The 20,164-nt window shown below is 37.6% G+C and overlaps 1 protein-coding gene across 1 annotated transcript in view; it reads left to right on the top strand.

Moving 5' to 3' along the window:
• The window catches only part of NFXL1 (nuclear transcription factor, X-box binding like 1), a 54,026-nt gene that overhangs the window by 4,368 nt on the left and 29,494 nt on the right, over positions 1 to 20,164 (top strand). The window contains 13 exon segments of the mRNA XM_068403911.1: positions 2,031 to 2,094; positions 2,096 to 2,134; positions 2,136 to 2,211; positions 2,379 to 2,540; positions 2,646 to 2,746; positions 3,983 to 4,097; positions 4,468 to 4,592; positions 5,552 to 5,674; positions 6,972 to 7,062; positions 10,069 to 10,189; positions 10,828 to 10,984; positions 11,720 to 11,811; positions 17,274 to 17,295. Of these exon segments, the coding sequence (XP_068260012.1) occupies positions 2,031 to 2,094; positions 2,096 to 2,134; positions 2,136 to 2,211; positions 2,379 to 2,540; positions 2,646 to 2,746; positions 3,983 to 4,097; positions 4,468 to 4,592; positions 5,552 to 5,674; positions 6,972 to 7,062; positions 10,069 to 10,189; positions 10,828 to 10,984; positions 11,720 to 11,811; positions 17,274 to 17,295 (1,288 nt within the window).

The raw sequence follows: 20,164 nt of genomic DNA, 5'->3' as shown, positions 1-20,164 counted from the left end.
ACCTCTGAGAAGGTAACTTAACCTATCACGTGTCTCAGCTTCTAATATTTATTTCTGAATGGCTTTACGTATGTGTCACTTTTAATATTAGTACTGTGAAACAAATACATTTTAAAAAACAGTTCTAAAATAGCAAGATTTAGGGATTTATTTTTGTTTTTTAGTCTCTGTGTAACTCAAGCATTAAAGCCAGTCTTGCACTTTTACATGAGACTGTATAAAGAGGGTGGTAATATTGTGGCTGCGTGAATAATGAAGTTTGCTTTTTCAGTAGGTTTGTGTCTGAAAGTTCAGTCAAGATTTCTCTGTGCATGTTTGTTCTATGCTTTATTTGCCCACCTACTTTTATGTGGAAACTCGTAGTAATATCTTCGAGACACAATCCTCTGTCAAATATGGTTGAAAGTGCTTGGTTGATTCAAAAGCTCTATTCATGTGGGATCTCGGAGAGCAGATTTGATTAGGAAATAAGGTATAAAATTGTTGGCTCGCAGCATTTCAAGTTGATAATACTTATTCTACTACGAACTAGTTTTATATTTTAAGTTTATAATGTTTATAATGAAAACATTTCAAGGCGAATGTTATTTTATTTAACATTTAAGCACATGATAAAACTGTGCAGTCACTACAGAAAAATGGTTTGTGGCCTGTCATGTATTATATAGGGACAAATTGACATTTTATTTGATAAAAATGAGTATATAGGTCTTTCAAAGCCTCTGTTCTTCTCTGAGGAGGAGCTCCTTGTCTGTTGTCTTTTCCCAGTGTAGCCAGAAATGGGAGCTGCTTTGTTTCTCCTTCCTTGTGTTGCCTCCCTTGTCCATGGCTTGCACCTGAAAGCCTTTGGGGCCTGTGGCACTAACAAGTTCCAGACCTTTGGTGCCTATCTACCTTTAGGAATAATGTGTTTTTTAATATCTGGCACCATCAAGGATAATAAATAAAGGTGTGCATCTTGTATAATCTAATATACTGAACTGATGCAATCTAAAATCTTTCAGATAAAATTTTAATTATTATGCATCATTTTAATAGCATTGCTAAACCTTGTTTTACATAGTTTATAAAATGTTACTGGTAAAACCCTTTTTTTTTAATCATTTTTTTTTGATTGGTTCTATTTACGTAGGTTAACTCTGTTGCATACATTTCTTTGGTATTACACAGAATCACAGAATCACAGAATGTTAGGGATTGGAAGGGACCTCGAAAGATCATCTAGTCCAATCCCCCTGCCGGAGCAGGATTGCCTAGACCATATCACACAGGAACGCGTCCAGGCGGGTTTTGAATGTCTCCAGAGAAGGAGACTCCACAACCTCTCTGGCAGCCTGTTCCAGTGTTCAGTCACCCTCACCGTAAAGAAGTTTTTCCTCATATTTATGTGGAACCTCCTGTGTTCCAGCTTGCACCCATTGCCCCTTGTCCTGTCAAGGGATGTCACTGAGAAGAGCCTGGCTCCATCCTCATGACACTTGGCCCTTTACATATTTAAAAACGTTAATGAGTCACCCCTCAGTCTCCTCTTCTCCAAGCTAAAAGAGACCCAGCTCCCTCAGCCTCTCCTCATAAGGGAGATGTTCCACTCCCTTAATCATCTTTGTGGCTCTGCGCTGGACTCTCTCTAGCAGTTCCCTGTCCTTCTTGACCTGAGGGGCCCAGAACTGGACACAATATTCAGATGCGGCCTCACCAGGGCAGAGTAGAGGGGTATTATTTGACATAAAAATGTTCTGTAGCTTACTACACTGAATTTTTTGTATATATTCTTAGAAAAAGAAGATTGCAGTGATAGGACAATTCCTTAGACATTCTAATGAATGTATCGTAAAATCTGACCATATAGCAAAGACCTTTATTGTATATTATAAATTTAATTATGTTGTTATTGGTTACGGTAGTTGTAAAAAATGTTAATTGGTAGCCCAGTAACAATCTTGGGAAACTGAAATGATAAAACTGCTTTTCTTTTTAAAAAATTCTTCAAAAATTGCTTTTCTTTTTATTCCCTTTTCCCCTTGTTGTAGTCCAAAATGTAGGTTTGAATACAAACGATCTGAAACTCCCAGTAGATATTACTGCTACTGTGGAAAAAGTGGAGAATCCAACACTGGACACCTGGCTGGTACCATCACTCCTGTGGTCAGATATGTGAGAGGGAATTCAAACCTTCTTGTGGTCATAAATGTTTGCTGCTTTGTCATCCAGGTAAATCCATTGCATCTCTTGGTTGTACGACCTGTATTTATGTAGCTATTACACAGTTTTACTTAAGATCTGCTAACTATATTTAAAATTCGCAGAGTAAAACAGATGTAGTCAAGGCTGCATTTGCTGAATGGCCGCTAGCGACGTATTCCTTTTCCTGTACTTAGGACCCTGTCCACCTTGCCCAAAGATGGTCACAATAACCTGTCACTGTAAGAAGGCTAAACCAGTGCCCCGAAGGTGCAGTGCCAAGGAATGGTCATGTCGCCTGCCATGTGGACGAACGTTGCTGTGTGGACAACACACTTGTGAGGATTCCTGTCACGCAGGTAGAGCTGCCCTCTTAAACTTGAGAGGAGTCGTTGTTTTAATTGTTAAGATACGTCATTCTTTTACAATTGCTGCTCTCAATGTCACTTTGCGATTACATACAGGACATTGTCAGCCTTGTCCGCAAGTTAGTAAACAACGGTGCATCTGTGGAAGACAGACAGCAGAAAGACTTTGTGCAAGTCCTCAGTGGCAGTGTGATCAGGTATGTTGAAGCTGTCCTTTTTAGCTTATTTCTCATCTTTATAAAATTTGATTACTCCTTGTATTAAGGATTGGAAAAACTCAGTAGGAAAATAATTTTATTTTTTAGGTTTTGAAAGTGCAATCAAAAATGTAAGCAGCAGTGTCTGAGAATGGAACTACTTGGTGGCCCAGTTCATTTCTGACAGTAGTTAAAATGTCACTGTTCTGGAATTGTTCTAGAGTTAAGATAGCAGTGAATTTGACCTTGTATATTCTGTTTTCTTGTACCTGAGGTTGAAATTTCAGCTGCTATCTTCAAAAATAAGCATGAAACCACAGTTCAGCAGATAAGAGTTTCCTGTTTATTTTAGTCTAGTGACTGTGACAGAATGAAAGCTTTCTGATTCATTCTTTGAAGTGTATTTGCAGCTCATTCTTAGGACCAAGGCTATGGATTGACAGACTGTAAAAAATAAAAATAATTAAAAAATTAAGTGGCAGGGGGAAGGTTGCACCAGGAGGTACTTGTTCATTACGATCCCGGTAAGAAAGTCACTCAGCCTCTGTAAAGTACCAGTTAAAATGCGATTGATTTCAGCTAACACTATAGAGAAAGGGAGTATAATATAAATAATAGTATGTTCCTTTAGATGCTGGGAACCCCAAGCTGTGCAGCATTCAATGGGCTTCTGATCCATGTGCAGCAGTGCAGACCCCATCTGTAGAAAGGGTTACCGCGTTTTGGTGACTGAAGCTATTGTAGGATTTTGTTGCAAGAAAGCAACTTTGTTCATCATTTCTACTGTCAAACAGAAAGGATGTTCACATGAGAACTTCTTGCTGCACTTTTAGATAAAGGCAAGGACATGCAGGTGGCATAATCACTGGTACCAAGTGGGAGCTGCCTTCAATCTCCTCTGCTACAATAAGTTTATCCTGTGGCCAAGGGATATGTGCAGCACAACACAGGCCTGAAGGTCAGGCTGTATGTGCAGCACAGCACAGGCTCGGACTGCTCAGGTTAACTGTTATGTGAACCACTAACTCCTTAGTATACAGTGGTCTTCCAGTAAGGATCACTGCAGGCGTGATCAGTTTTATTTGGTGAACTCAGTGAATGTAAGATTTATTAACAATTCAGAAAAAGTTAAATTCCATCCAGACATCTAATCACCACTAGTTTTTCCCTTGGGTTGCTTTGTCTTGGTATGTAGTCCATTACATTGTATTCACTTGGTTTCTCTGAGTTTTCCAGGTATGTGGGAAACCTTTGCCTTGTGGTAATCACACATGTGAACAAGTTTGTCATGCTGGTCCCTGTGGAGACTGTCCTCGTTCTGGAAAAAGGTCCTGTCCATGTGAAAAATCAAGTAAGCTGCTTTTTTTTTTTTAAAAAAAACCAAACAACAAAAAACAAACCAGATAAATTTAAAGAAAACAAAGTCATCCAGTCTTTGACAGTCAATAGTTTAGGTCAGTTCTTCAGGGCAGGATCTATAAAAAGTTCTTACAAACAGTGAACTGTGACAGCTTCTATTAACTTTTTTGCTTAATTCTTTCAAAAGCTTTATTTAGTACCAGGGGTTTTAATTGGCAATGTGAATAATTGAGTAATTCTAGAGAAGCTTTTAAGAAAGTGAGAGAGAATTGGCATTTGAAGTCGTATTACACAGTGCATTTTTTCCTAAATATTTTGGGCTTTTTCTAAGTCTTTGCTTGTACTTCTCTCTCTTCATCTAGAGTTTACATTACCTTGTACAGAAGATGTGCCCACCTGTGGCGATAGTTGTGACAAAGTTCTGGAATGTGGCATCCATAAATGTTCACAGCGCTGTCATCGAGGTCCCTGTGAAATATGCAGACAGGTTAGTCTTACTGTAGCAGGTTCACATTTTGTTAGGGTTTTTGAACACTATATGCCTGGAACAGTGCAAGTCTCCTAAGGAAAATGAAGTCATATCTATCACACAGTCTATGACTTTCTGTTCATTAAAAGCAACACATTTTTTCCCTATCCCCCAGTTCTGAATTAATAGTTGAGAATTACGTACCTAAATTGGGGCATGGATGAGGGTTTTATTGTTTTGGGTTGTTTTTTTTAGTTTTTTTTTAATTAATTATGCCCTAAAAGACAATTTTTCCCCCAGCTTTTCTGGCTTCCTTGCTGCTTTGTCTTACTATGCTATTTCTTCTTTAGGGAAATGGAAGATGCTGTAACATAATGTTATTTCCTTGTTAGTAAGAAAATAATACTTTGCTCTGCTCCAAATATCTATGGAGCTTCTGTGGTCTGGCCTATAAAACTGTCAATCTGTCTGCTCTCAGTTATCTCTTCCTGAACCAGCTTTGCCTACAAAGTCTATGGTGAAAGTAGTTAGCACATGATAGCTGGGATGAAGGTCAGATAAACCTGCTCACCTACTTCTTAAATTATCTGTGTACACGATGGATGAATCTAGTTTACTATGCAGGAGAGGTACTTTTTTCTATGAATTTGGTTTGCATTTGTGCTTGACATCTTGCACTACATGCTTGAGTGGTTCCCTTGAAGTGGCTTCCCTCATGGTGAGACCAAGGCTACAGTGAGGTGCCATCTAGAGCACGGTGTCTGCAATACCGACACGAGGTCCCCAAGTAGTTATTGCACAGATAGGTGATCTGTGCAGAGCATGTGATATACTTCCTGTTGTGATAGAGCATTGTAATGTTGCTCTCCCATGAACTTTTCTTTACAGCTAGTAGTAGAACACTTTATTTTCCACTCTTTTTTTTTTTTTCTTTTGTATTAAAAATCCTCTGCTTTTTTCCCTATCTTGCTGCCCAGGAAGTTGAAAAACAGTGTCGCTGTGGCAAGCACACTAAACGCATGCCATGTCATAAGCCATATCTGTGTGAAACAAAGTGTACTAAAATTCGTGATTGCCAAAAGCACCAATGTAGGAGAAAGGTAAGTGTCCAGAGACGGTCTTTCTCAAATGTATTGTTTAGATAACTTTTTAAATTTATATATAATAATTTGTATTATATATAAATCACGTCAATCTGTTGTTCCAGCTCATGTTATCGTATAGAAAGAAGACTTTTCTTCAGTGTCATTCAGACTAGTTTGCAGTGTACCAGAATTCTCTGAACAGCATTCTCTATGCATTCTGGAGTAGTTAAATCAATTTATTTTCTTGCTTTGTAGGAAGAGCTGGGGATCTTTCATAACTTTGTAAAGGGGCATACTCTTATTTTTGACAATGCAGCATTCCACCCCACCTTCTAATATGCATCACAGCAGTGGTCTGACAATTGGGAATTTGAGTTTTGTTTCCCTTCTATATGAAGTCAAAGGAATAGTTGATAGCTCAGACCTATCTTTTCAGTTTATTGACTCATGAAGGCCTGAAAGTTGCCTGCTATGTGTGAGTTAAGACATGACGAAAGTTGGACATCTAACCACAGAAAGGCATAAAATGCAGTTTTATTCTTAGGTATTTTTGAGTATTATTATTACAGTGAATTTACTTTATGTGAAAAGATGGCAAAACAAGTAAATGTAATCTTGACATCTTTAATTTATGCCAAAAAATCCATGTTTCTCTTCCTAATTGCCATCCTTTCTTCTACAGTTTGGAAGAAGGGTACCTTTCAATTTAATAGAAAAGATGAGGTTCACTCCTGACCTGACATCCACCACTGTGGTAGTGGTGTGATCTGTTCTTATTCTTCCACATTACTACTTTATATAAGAACAGAAAGTAGATAACTGATCCTAAAGTTATCTGACCTTTACTACAAAGGTAACAGGCGTTCTTTTACAAAAAAAAAAAAAAGTGGTTAGCAACAGTTTTGTGCCAGGGATGATATAGTATAAAAGTCGAAGAAATTGCAGAGTAATGGGGCAAACTATTGGATATCCTATGGGTAATCTTCTGAAATTATTTCAGATTAAAATATTATAAGAATTTGAACTTTATAAATGTTTTTATGCTTTTTGGAAGCCCTCTGCCTTTTTAATGTGTTGAAATGATGCTTTCAAATGTGTATTTTCTTGTTATTTTATAATTTGAATTTTTTTAAACAACTTTACAGATGACTTCTTTTCTATACCTGGCATGAATTTGAGGATATTTGACTAAGTTGCATGAAAATTTTTTTTAAGAAGTATTGAAAAGATGAGATGGTAGAAGAGGGAAAATTTATACCACAAATGTCTTAAGTTTTCAGTTATATAGAGGTTTGTTGGTTTTTTTTAATAGTGCTGTTCTGGAAACTGTCCACCTTGTGATCAAGTCTGTGGGCGGACTCTAGGCTGCAGAAATCACAAATGTCCTTCAGGCTGCCACAGAGGTAAGAATAGGTGAAGGATCCCCACAGGGATGGAATATTGTTTATTTTTGCCAAACTTCGTGCTTGCAGAACTCTGTGTGGTGCTTAATGAATTCTCTCCCTTGTTGCTTGTGGGCTTTTTGTGGGGGCAGTGTGTTTGAAAGGTTTTTAGTGCTCGTTAGAGCTTAAGGATTTACATAATGACAACCTGAGTTTTTACGTGGTAATTTTGCTTAGCATCATTCCTCTGAAAATGCTCTGTCCCCTTTCCAGCTGCTTAATTCAAAATCCATAGCTTGACTTTTTTTCCCAAATAATTCTGTTCACTGAATATGCATAACAAAGTCCAACTCCATATAGAAATGACTTTGGTGATTGAGTCTGGATGGTTTTTAAAAATCCTAGAATACAGTGTGTGATCTGAGTGAGCTTAAAATAATAATAAAAAAAGTTGATGGAATTTGAATGTATGTTGGTATCTTACTGGTAAAAGAGAAAATAAGAACTTGTTACTGACTATATGAAAGATAACAAAAAAGTTGACTTCTGCATCCAGTGACCTTGGTTAAAAAGATGCTGAAAATATCCAAAATTACCTGCCAGCTTTTATGCTGGCCACTTGCTTTGACATTTGCTTGGTAAGGGATTAAACTGGAGTGACTGAAAAAGTGGCCGCCCTCTCAGCAATTTTCCCCACAGAAGCTGCTGCCCTGCTGAAGCAGCAGCTGAGTAATTTATGTAATTTCCCCTTAGTATTCTGGACTATAAATTGCAACAGCCCAGAAAATAATTTGCAACTTGTTCAGCCAGTCTTGCTTTTGAGGCAGTGATTCTTAAGAGGACAGGACAGGTAAATGTGTTGGGTGTCCCAGTTAACCTGCTATTAAATCAATCACCACAAATTAGTGGTTTGTTTTTTCACTGTTAGCTGTGCCCCTTCTCTCCTTTCCCTTCCTTTCTTCTCCCTCCTCTGTACCCCTCCAAAATCCTAGAAATACATAAATTTTTTTTGTACTGTCAGAAGAAAACTGATAACGTTGTTTTTCTGCTTTAGTTTGGTTGGTAACTAAATCATAGAATAAAATTCTGGTTGGAAAACTAAGGAGCTAATGCTGCATTATAGGATAAACTTTTACATTGAATAGCTGTTTATATTTGATACTGCTTGCATCGTACAGCCTTGCTAAAAGCGACAATGATTTCTCCTAACAGCGGTATAAAAATAATAAATCAGTGCCTATAAGAAAACAAAAATGAACTATGAGAATATAAATATCAAATATGTACACTTTAAAGTGTATGTAATTTATCAAAACAGTACAGTTGTTGATATTTAAGTACTAACTCTTGCCAAAAGTTGCATCTAATGAAGCTAATAACTATGATATCAGATTATAAATTTAGAAGAGTAACTTCTGTGTGCTTTAACAAATTACAATCTAGTACAATTTGTAATATCTTGTCAGAATGTTTGAAAATATTCCTAATAAAGGCAATGATTTTGATTTCACACTATTTATGTTCATGTGTTTCTCCTTATACATCAATATTTTAATAGCTGCTGAAAGTTATGATTAATTATTTTGTCTTCAGTATGTAATACCAGGTAAGGTTAATTCTGCAATGAGCTGCCAGATCTCAGTGACCACTGATTTTAAAGCAAATTGTATGCATCCTAGAAAATAACTTGCCAGATCAGGTCCTTTAAAAGGTACGTGATCTCAGAATTATTAGAAGTTGCTGATAATAAGCATTTGGCCTTTAGCAGGGGCCCCTGAAAAACGGTAACCTAATCTATTCTGTTTGCGGTTTGAATTTTACATATCTTTTTTCTTAAGTATTTAATCATGCTTGCTGAAATTTAGAATGCGTTGCCAGGGACGAGAAATGTTTTGTTTCCTACTGTAGTACATTCTAACAGTTGATCTGAGAACAGTGTGCTCTCACCTTAACTTCAGGTTTGTATGCAATCTCTGCCCTTCCATCTTTTTGAGAATGTAGGTAGTTGTCTTTGTTAATAGAACATTTAAGTAAATTGTACACATATTAGCCACTCTGGGCAGCATACCTTTAGACCTCCAGTTTCTTTTGTAAAAGTAGCTGTTTATGTGTGCTGATAATATATTATAATATGATTTATTTTGCAGTATAAAGATGGTATACTTCCATCCTTTTTATTGCAGCAGCCTTTTGTCATTGAGAGATCTGCTTCTTAAAGTGTTGCTTCTCGGATCCTGCTAACAAGTCAGAGTTGCTTAAAAAGTTGTGCTGTCGATAGCCCTTTCAAAGCATTGATTTCTTTAAAGTTTCAGAATGCAACATTGTTAGTAAGCCAAAATCCCACGTCTAAATTTGCTCACATCTAAGATGCATATTCTTACTGTTAATTAATCAATAATAAAACTTAGCACTTGGCACTTGATAAAGAAATAGTGTGGGAGAGATATGAATTAAAACACAGATAATTTTACAGATCTCTTTTTAAAAATATATCAGGTTCGTAGCATGAGTAACTTAATAAAGGAGGAGGATCTTTTCAAAAAAGCATTAATTATACATAGAGGATTAATATTTTTTTAATATCATACAAAATCTGCTAAACTTTATTGTACCAGTTTTTTAATGTCTCTTTTTTTATCTTTTGAATATAGATGAACAATGACATGTCTTCATATGTATGTAAGACTGAAATACAAATAGCAAATATTTGAGTGTTGTGTGATCCAAATGACTGGGCTTTCATAATGCTGACTTCTTTTTAAAATGTGAGAGAGGGATTGTTTCTAACTTGATACCAGTTAACAACTGTAGAATAATCAAGATTATTATTACTTTCTTTAAGAATGGTGAAATTCTCTTTCCCAAGAGAGATGTGAACTAAGCAGAAATAAAAAATTAGCAGCCATCTATTATTTAGATCAGAGTAGGACAATTGTACCATGTGCATATTCAGTGTTCCTTTAGTTACCATTTTTTATAATCAGTAGTTTATTCAGATTATCATATTGTTAATATATTTATTTTTAGGTAGTTGTAATCCGTGTCCTGAGACTGTAGATGTGAAATGCAATTGTGGAAAAACTGTCATTAAAGTGCCCTGTGGCAGAGAGCGCACCATCAAATCTCCCAAATGCAAACAGCTGTGCAGGTCGGTATAGAAAGTGTGTGTCTTTCTAGTTCTTCAGTGGAGTTTAAGGTGTCCTCTAAGAAAGTAGTAAAATATAATCGTAGAAGGCAAAAATTGTTCCTTTTAGTATTATTATTGATATTACCTCTCAGTTTTCTGTGTTCTTCACTATGCAGATGGAGATTAGCAATAATCCTTCCTACCAGACACCTCTTTGATGCTGTGGTTTCATGAGCAGCTTGCTGCTGTCAAGGGGAGGTTCTGTCCCATCAAGCACTTCTAATCCTGTAGTCCCACTCCCTTCTTCAAGTCATCTCTGGTACATTTTGAAGTACTTCCATGAGGCGATTTACCTAGAAAACTTGACTAGCAAAAGGAGAATATTTTCTTCTGGGGTGTAGCAAGATTACTTAGTGCAGAGTAGAATTAGGATTGAAATAGGTGTTTGAATATGCAGACCCAACTTTGATTTTAATTTAATTTAGAACTCCTGTATAATTTTACTGTAATATCAAACTCTGCTGAATATGAGAAGTAAACTAATTTTTAAAAAAATAACTTGTTTGTCTCGATTCTTTGTATTTTGAGCATAATTGCCCAGTGACTGTAACTTCGTATTTCTTGCTGTCATATTGATTCGTTCTTGGTTTTTACTTCAGTCGACCACCTACCTGTCACCACTCTACCCAGGAGAAACACTATTGTCACTTTGGTCGGTGTCCTCCGTGTCGTCAGTCCTGCCAGAAAACATTAATGTGTGGTCATTTGTGCCCTGTTCCCTGCCACGATGAAGCACTTGTGAAGCAAACTGGCTTAGTAAGTAAATAGTGAAAAATGGTGTGTTATTTGTGTTCTGAAGAATGAGCAACATCTGTTTGACCTTAATCTCACATTGGAGGCTTTTGGAGTGCAGAGGAAATAATCAAGCACAGAGGTATGCATACTGCTTGACCGAGAAACTAAGTGGTTCTAGCTCCTTTGTTGCAATCTAATTTTGTAATATATATGATCGAATGTATGTTTTTCAGCAGTTATAGTTACTCAAGGAATTATAAGATTTTTGTTGGAGTTGTATTACAAATGTGTAATTTCAAATGTAAACAATTACTTATAAGAGCAAAAAATAAATTTTAACTCTGATACTTACTAAACCATCAAAAAGTTAGAAGTGAGAAATGTTTGGCATCTTTAAACATGACACATCCATGCACTGCATGATGATAATTTCACTTGTTTAGTCATTGAAATATTTTTATAATTTTACCTCTATTAAATGCTTAGAATTGTTTTGCTGATTTTTTTGTTTGGCTTTGTGCTTGATTTTTAGCAGTAGGGCCACGGGCCTTCGTTTTCCTATCCCTAACCATGCTAAGGATGACATTATAATATTTTGTGTGTAGGGGCGTGTTGAAATTTCCATTAGTAAAAAGTTAGTTACTAGAAAGTGCATTTGTTAGAACTGGGATCTCTTTAGATGATATGTTTATTCATGGTCAAGCAAATAGTTCCATTTGTGTTTTGTATTCAGCTAGTGTTGTCTTTTGCTCTCAGCATCAGTCTGCAGGTCCTTGGGAACAGCCATCTGAGCCAGCTTTTATTCAAACTGCATTACCATGCCCTCCCTGTGAGGTTCCTGTACCAGTGTAAGTATTAAAAAAGAAAACAAATAAAGTTATGGTACAGAAAGAGATTTTTTTTTTTTCTTTTTATACTGTTGTAGAGATGGACATGAAAATAACCATATTTTCCTCTTCAGATACAATAAGCCTATGCGAACACCATTCTCATAAAACTGGGAGCATTGGTGGTTGTTTAATAGACATTTTTGTAGTGCATGCTCACAGTATGAAAGGACTGATAGTGTTAGTAAAGATTGGTTGTTTCTAATATGTGTTGTGTGCAATGCTACCTTAAAAGAAAAACATGAAAATTGCTAAGTAGCCATTGTAATTTGGTCGTCTTCAGTGACATACAACTTTTTCTGTATAGTTTCTATCTTGTTTTGTTTATGGGATCGTAATTTTCTGTGTAATGAATTGCTATTTTGTTTCTCAGTTGTTCAGTTATTATATGCTAATGAATGGCATAGGATGGGATGCTTTTCATCCCATCTGCTTGTCTCCTTTCTGTTTTTGACTTGTCCAGAAGGTTCTGCTCCTTGAGTAGAGCCAAATCAACTCTTTCTGTGATGATGCTGAGGATATAAGGGAAGATATGATGATAACTTTTTTTCACCATTGTTTTTCAATTTGATAGAACTTCTGTTTACATTGTGGAAAGGACTCAGAATTCAATATTTATCTGAAAAAGGAAATACTGGGGGTTTTGGTCTGTGTTTGTGTTGTAGTCTCTTACTGTTTTAAACCCTGCATACTTCACAGGCGTTAGTGCCTATTTGTTTTTTAAACCTCCCTCCTTAATGAGGGAATATTATGTCCTCATTTTATGAAGTGACAAGTAGACCGGAAGATCATTAAAAAAAATCCATTTAACTGCCTACGTCGATATGTTTAGAACTTAATTTCTCAAGGATTGTACTATGATAGGTTGTACTTTTGTTCAAAACTGTGGCTGCTCAGTACTTCTGATACTTGGGCTCAAAGCTTTTGGGCCAGACTCCCAAAAGGTGAAAAATGTGTAGTTATGAACAGTTTGGTTTCAGTGTTTGCGTAGATGCCTGTAGAAACTGTCTCATGTAGGTATTTAGCAGAGGTCATTGTGTAACATCATGCATTATGTAGGGCATATCTCCTAGTTCCTCTGAATTCTAACCTCAAAATCGCCTCCTTTAGTCTGAAGACTCCTCCCCAGAGGAGGCAGGTCTGCTGAGTGAGAAGGAAACCATGCTGGAAAAGTTGTACTTAATTTTCGAACTAGAGTAAGCATAGTTACATTTCGTAGTGCTTGGTGCAAATTAAGGTTCTATTGGCATTAGATCACATAAATTCTGGAGTATCTTAACTCTCTTGATCAATCTTAGCAACTGTAATGTTCTTTTTTCTTTTTTCTTTTTTCTTTTTTCTTTCTTCTTTTTTCTTTTTTCTTTCTTCTTTCTTCTTTCTTCTTTCTTCTTTCTTTTTCTTCTTCTTTCTTTTTCTTCTTCTTTCTTCTTTCTTCTTTCTTCTTTCTTCTTTCTTCTTTCTTCTTTCTTCTTTCTTCTTTCTTGTGTCTTCTTTCTTTTTCTTCTTCTTTCTTCTTTCTTCTTTCTTCTTTCTTCTTTCTTCTTTCTTCTTTCTTCTTTCTTCTTCTTCTTTCTTTTTCTTCTTCTTTCTTTTTCTTCTTCTTTCTTCTTTCTTCTTTCTTCTTTCTTCTTTCTTCTTCTTTCTTCCTCTTCTTTCTTCTTTCTTCTTTATTATTTATTCTTTCTTCTTTCTTCTTTCTTCTTTCTTCTTTCTTCTTTCTTCTTTCTTCTTTCTTCTTTCTTCTTTCCTCCTTCCTCCCTCCTCCCTCCTCCCTCCTCCCTCCTCCCTCCTCCCTCCTCCCTCCTCCCTCCTCCCTCCTCCCTCCTCCCTCCTCCCTCCTCCCTCCTCCCTCCTCCCTCCTCCCTCCTCCCTCCTCCCTCCTCCCTCCTCCCTCCTCCCTCCTCCCTCCTCCCTCCTCCCTCCTCCCTCCTCCCTCCTCCCTCCTCCCTCCTCCTCCTCCCTCCTCCCTCCTCCCTCCTCCCTCCTCCCTCCTCCCTCCTCCCTCCTCCCTCCTCCCTCCTCCTTCCTCCTTCCTCCTTCCTCCTTCCTCCTTCCTCCTTCCTCCTTCCTCCTTCCTCCTCCTTCCTCCTCCTTCCTCCTCCTTCCTCCTCCTTCCTCCTCCTTCCTCCTCCTTCCTCCTCCTTCCTCCTCCTTCCTCCTCCTTCCTCCTCCTTCCTCCTCCTTCCTCCTCCTTCCTCCTCCTTCCTCCTCCTTCCTCCTCCTCCCTCCTCCTTCCTCCTCCTCCCTCCTCCTCCCTCCTCCTCCCTCCTCCTCCCTCCTCCCTCCTCCTCCCTCCTCCCTTCCTCCCTCCTCCCTTCCTCCCTCCTCCCTTCCTCCCTCCTCCCTTCCTCCCTCCTCCCTTCCTCCCTCCTCCCTTCCTCCCTCCTCCCTCCCTCCCTCCTCCCTCCCTCCCTCCTCCCTCCCTCCCTCCTCCCTTCCTCCCTACTCGGCCACTCCCTCCTCCCTTCCTCCCTCCTCGGCCACTCCCTCCTCCCTTCCTCCCTCCTCCCTCCTCCCTTCCTCCCTCCTCCCTCCCTCGCGCCTCCCTCCCTCCCGGCTCCCTCCCCCCTCCTCCCTCCTCCCGTCCTCCCTCCTCCCGTCCTCCCTACTCCCTTCCTCCTTCCTCCTCCTTCCTCCTCCCTCCCTTCCTCCTCCCTCCCTTCCTCCTCCCTCCCTTCCTCCTCCCTCCCTTCCTCCTCCCTCCCTTCCTCCTCCCTCCCTTCCTCCTCCCTCCCTTCCTCCTCCCTCCCTTCCTCCTCCCTCCCTTCCTCCTCCTTCCTCCTCCTTCCTCCTCCTTCCTCCTCCTTCCTCCTCCTTCCTCCTCCTTCCTCCTTCCTCCTTCCTCCTTCCTCCTTCCTCCTTCCTCCTTCCTCCTTCCTCCTTCCTCCTTCCTCCTTCCTCCTTCCTCCTTCCTCCTTCCTCCTTCCTCCTTCCTCCTTCCTCCTCCCTCCTCCCTCCTCCCTCCTCCCTCCTCCCTCCTCCCTCCTCCCTCCTCCCTCCTCCCTCCTCCCTCCTCCCTCCTCCCTCCTCCCTCCTCCCTCCTCCCTCCTCTTTCCTCTTTCTTCTTTTCCTCTTTTTTCTTCTTTTCCTCTTTTTTTCTTCTTTTCCTCTTTTTTCTTCTTTTTCTCTTTTTCTCTTTTTCTCTTTTTTTTTCTTTTCCTCTTTTTTTCTTCTTTTCCTCTTTTTTTCTTCTTTTTCTCTTTTTCTCTTTTTCTCTTTTTTTTTCTTTTTTCTTTTCTTTTTTCTTTTTTCTTTTTTTTTAAATGAAAGTGATATGAAAGAAGTTTCCTGAATTAACAAAATAATAATAGTAAACAAACCCATAGAGATAAAATAATGTGGTACTATGAAGCAAAATATCTGACACCTTAGATCATTAGCAGGGCTTTTAGAGTCATTGCTGGAACAGTGGCATTTGAACAAATATGATAATGGAGAATAGTGTAAATAATCCTATTCTGTATGGATGTGGGGATTCCATCCTTCACCGCTGAGGTTTTGCAATACTTTTTGATGTTTTTTTCTAATAATTTGGTATCTTTGAACATGAGCAGTCAGGGATTTGGAATGGAATGTATTTGGTATCTGTTTCTGTAAATAGTTAAAAGGGAGTTTCTGGAAAATTATTTGCTCTATTAATTTCACAGAACCATTGAGGCTGGAAGGTGCCTTGGGGTGGGGTCATGTAGTCCAGCGTCCTGCTAAAAGCAGGTCAACACTGAATTCAGACCAATTTGCTCCAGCTTTGTCCAGCTGGACCTTGAAAACCCCCAAGTACATTGATTGTCTGGACAACCTCTTTCAGTGCTTGATGATACTTATACTGATTTTTCTTTTGGTTGGTTTGGTTTGTTTTTGTTTTTAAATCTTTTCCTCCACTGTGTATCCAGTCAGAACCTTCCTTGTTTTAAGAGTATGATTGTTGTCTCTTGCTTCCCTGCTGTGAACCTCAGTGAGGAGCCTGGCTTCATCTTCTCAGTAACTTTCCCTTCATGCTGAAAGACTACTATTATATCCCCAGCCTGCAGTGTTGCTGGGATTAACTCAGTCCCAGATGCAGGACTTTCTTTAAGGTCTCTGCATTTCATGAATTTTCTCTCAGCCTATTCCTCCAATCTATCTAGAGCCTTCTGAATGGCATCCCTGCTCTGGAATGTATTGACTGCACTGTCCTTTAGCATTGTCTGCAAAATTGGTGCATTTTGTCTCTTCCAAGTTACTGGGGAAAAAAAAAAATTAAACAAGATAGGTCCCAGGCTGAAGAATTCCAGATGTAACTGGTGTCCAAGTAGGGTACAACTAGCCACTGCCCTTTGAGCCCAGTGATCCTGCCAGTTTTTCATGCATCTAGTAGTTCATCTGACACCATTACATCTCAACTTTGAAGGCAAGGCTGCTGTGGGGAACCTCTCATCTGCAGATTTAGTAGTTACATGGCAGAAGGCAATCAGACTGGTTAAGCAGTTTCCCCTTGCAGTGGAACAGAAGCATGCTGCAATGGAATGCATAGGTCCTAGAAGCCCAATTAACTGGATATAGGAAGATTTTCTTGGATATAAGATAGTTGAGCTGTGTAGCGTGGAGAACAGGCTCCTGTGCTATATCTGCTTCTTATTATACTAGGTGAAAGACTGATTGCTCTTGTTAATATCCTGCTCTCCTAAAGACCATCTGTAGCTATTGATAGTTACTTTGTGTTAGAGAAGTTATCAGGGGTCCTTTTTTTAAAAAAAAAAAAATACTCTTCTAGAAATTTTTAGGAACTGATTGACAGGTATTTTAGCTTGAATATTAATGATGTTTTCATTACTGTCCCCTATAAGGTTTCAATAGAGAAATCAAAATAATGCTTGGGAAGGAGATGACAGATATGAAATCAGAGGTAAAAAGAAAACGATACTTTTCAAAATAAATTGAGCAAAAGATTGATTTAATTTTTAGGAGATCAGTGTTTGAATGAGTCACCATTTAATACCTTCGCAATTCCAATCAGTGTGCAGTTTTTCTTTCCTAGGAATGGTAGGCCATTCTAAAAGGAATAGAACTGTAAACATAAGAGTAGGCTAGATATTTCTCTGAAATAACTGAAAAATATGAAGTGATATGTTAGTAGAGCCAAAAGAGAAGATATTTGGAAGCAATCCAGGTAATTTTCTAAATAAATTTTCTAAAATAAAAATTATTAATTTCATATGCAACTATAATTAATCTGGACGTTTGGGATTGCCATTATAAAATACAGCAATCCAAACAACTGTTGAAAAAGAGAAGGCATTGATCTGCATAGACTGATGATTTTCTCTTCATTTGCACTTTTAAAAATAGACGGCATTATTTTTGTGTGAGAAGCACTGTCACTGTTTTAAGTCCCTTATTAAAGAAATACATGCTTTCTAAATCTCTAATTTTTCTCTCTTTAACAGGGAGTGTCTTGGGCAGCATGAGGTGAGTCATGGAAACTGCTTTTTTAAGTGGAATATGAAGTATATCTCACTTTGTCAGTCTGCAAAAAAGAGTACTAAATAGAGAAATTTTATGTGACTTTTTTATATTTTAAACCCAATGTTTTTATATTTTAAAACCAATGAAGTACCTTATCACAAGGGCTTACATATCAGAAGGTATTTTAGTTCCTTTTTGAATATATAGCTACTTGACTTTTTAGAATTCTTTGACAGAAATTTAAACTCATGATTTATGAAGCTATGTGTGTGTTCTTGCAGTTGTTTAAATAGTGTTTAAATTTTTTGAGGGGCTCTTTTTTCATTGTATACTCCTGGGGTTTTTTTCCCCTCATTCTATTGTTATTATTCTCCCTATCACATACTTTTCTCAGTTCTCCTAGAAACTGCTGTGTTTATTTTAAAAGGATGAGGAACATAGTGCCATACAGGAAAATTCTCATGCGACTTGGATCTAAGCATGCATGGATGAAGTCAGACCATATAGTGGAAACTTCTTTAGTGTTACTTATTAGCTTGTCTTTTTCATGCGCAGCCTTCTCCAGTTTTGGATGAAGTCATTGTCTGTTCTGGCTTACATGAGAAGAAAATCTAACTGATGCTTGAAGCTAAATAACTATCATCATTATTCACAGTCATTTCTAAAAGTCATGAAATTTAAGATCAACTCATTTTTCTCAATTTTAAAAGATGATTGCTAAACTAATCTTTAAAAAAACTTGTTGCTATTATAGCTTCATCTACTAGTAAGTCTCGCATAAATTCATTGTCAAAGTGCAGCTAACAATACTATAACAAACCTAGTTTCATTTTAAGCTACTAAAAAATTTTAGAAAACAGTAAACACTTAAAAATATTTCAAGACAACCCCCTCCTTTTTTTTTCTTTTTGACCTTCTTTAATAATCTTTTGGTATGTGTTGTAATGGTGGCTTGATATGTGGTGGCAACATCTACAAATGTTAACGAAGTTTATATATCTGCAGTCTGTGCAGCACACTTATTAATCCAACCAAGCTCTGAATACAGCTTCTGTAGTGCTACTTTGCAGCTTGATGATTGCTAAAGAAAAATGTGCTGTGAAAATGGATGAAAAGAACAACTGTGCCTGTTTGTTTGTTGTTGAAACAGCTGGGTTGTTTTTGCGTTCCACAGTAAAACTTGCAGGTGTATCAGCCAATGTTTTATCGAGTTGATGATGTTTTGTCATAGGACATATTGAATCTCACTCTGATTTTCATGAATTTATGTATAAACAAAATATCAGCTGTGGTCAATTGACCCATTATATAACTTGCTCTAGACAATATTACTGGTTTTGGTACCGTTCAGATGTACATGGTCGTGAAGTTTCTGTCCCTCCCCATAAAAGAGGACACTATGGCTCTTCTTATTAGTGAAAATTGTTCCAATTACTATGTATTTATAACTACTTATTTCAGAATAATTTTTAAAAAATCCTTCACTGTTGCTTACTAGTCTTAGCAGAATCAGTCAATGGCTTTGGGTCATGTTTTCTCTAAGGGTTAGTATAGAAAATAAGGAAAAATCCCAGGGAGGCTATACCTAACTTTAATTATTTAGATATATTGATGCTATATGATATTCTAGATTAAACCTTCCTTCTCTCAGCCAGCAGAGCGCAGTGCTTCCTTCCTGCTGAAGTTTAGCAGTTTCTGGAGTGGAATGAAGTATTCTAATCTTTGAGATTTTGATAGCCGTCAAAGAAAAGAATGATTTCTTAATATGTGTGTGTGAGGGGATGTTTACAGTGTATCTTATGTACATTGTACATTTTTGTGTTGTTCTGAGATGTCTAAAAAGAAAAAAAACCAAACTTGTAACTGTTCAATGTTTTACAGCCACATTGGCCTTTTGTTAACAAGAGAAAACACTTGTATGTATTTATGAACACTTCCCTCCTATAGTAGTTTCCAGCCCCTGAGGTGATTTTCACTGGGAAATGTGAACTTTACACAGGTGATGAAAGCAGCAATTGTCTGAAGCAAAGTTTTGCTGTGAAGAGGGGCTCGTTGCTCTACTATGTTACTACTTATGTTGGACTGTTGTTATTCCTCCTATAATGGAGGAGATATGAAAGAAACAAACTAGGAATGAAACGAGTTATAAAGACTTATTGTATTTTAGTGGGATGCCTGCAGATGACTAGAAGAGAGGATGAAAGCAAACAGTTTAGGAGTTGTATAATAAGCAAATCTACTGTCTTTACATTTTTACATGGACGGTAGTTTTAATTTGTGTAGGTGTTGGAGCTGGCGGTTTTGTTGGGGTTTTTTTGTTGTTTGTTTTTTTTTTTTTTAATTTCACTTTGACATTTAGTTTAGAAAGTATTTTTATGGGATTGATTTAATTTGAGCTCTTACATGTCTTTGGGTATTTAAAACAAGCAACTTATCACTTGAAACAACAGAATTAAAACTACTTTTCAGATGATATAATTGTATAAAATCTGTGTTCAGTGGAAGTATGATTCTACATGATGTTTAACCTCAAATAAGATTTCTTTTAGCTACAGCATACAACCGCCTTTTAAATAATTTTACTGTGTAAGTTTTGAATGTTTTTACATATATTTAGAAAAATTAATAACTCTTCATTCTTTGATTTGTAGGTGCTTGAAAGTAGCTCTCAGTTTTGTTTCAGGTCAGAAAAGTCACCTATCACCAACAGTTGCTGGTACCCCAAAATGAAAACTTGGTGTTTTACTTATTCTTTGAACTGCTATAAGCATTGGCATTTCATAGCAGTAGCATACAGGTGCTCTTTTAAAATCAAATTATGAGAGCTAATGTTTATATTAAAAATCTGTTTTTATGGGAGAACATTAATTAA

The sequence above is a fragment of the Nyctibius grandis genome, chromosome 6 (genome assembly GCF_013368605.1).
Source record: "Nyctibius grandis isolate bNycGra1 chromosome 6, bNycGra1.pri, whole genome shotgun sequence".
NCBI classification, from domain to species: domain Eukaryota; kingdom Metazoa; phylum Chordata; class Aves; order Nyctibiiformes; family Nyctibiidae; genus Nyctibius; species Nyctibius grandis.
This window is presented reverse-complemented; position numbering and strand designations above follow the sequence as displayed.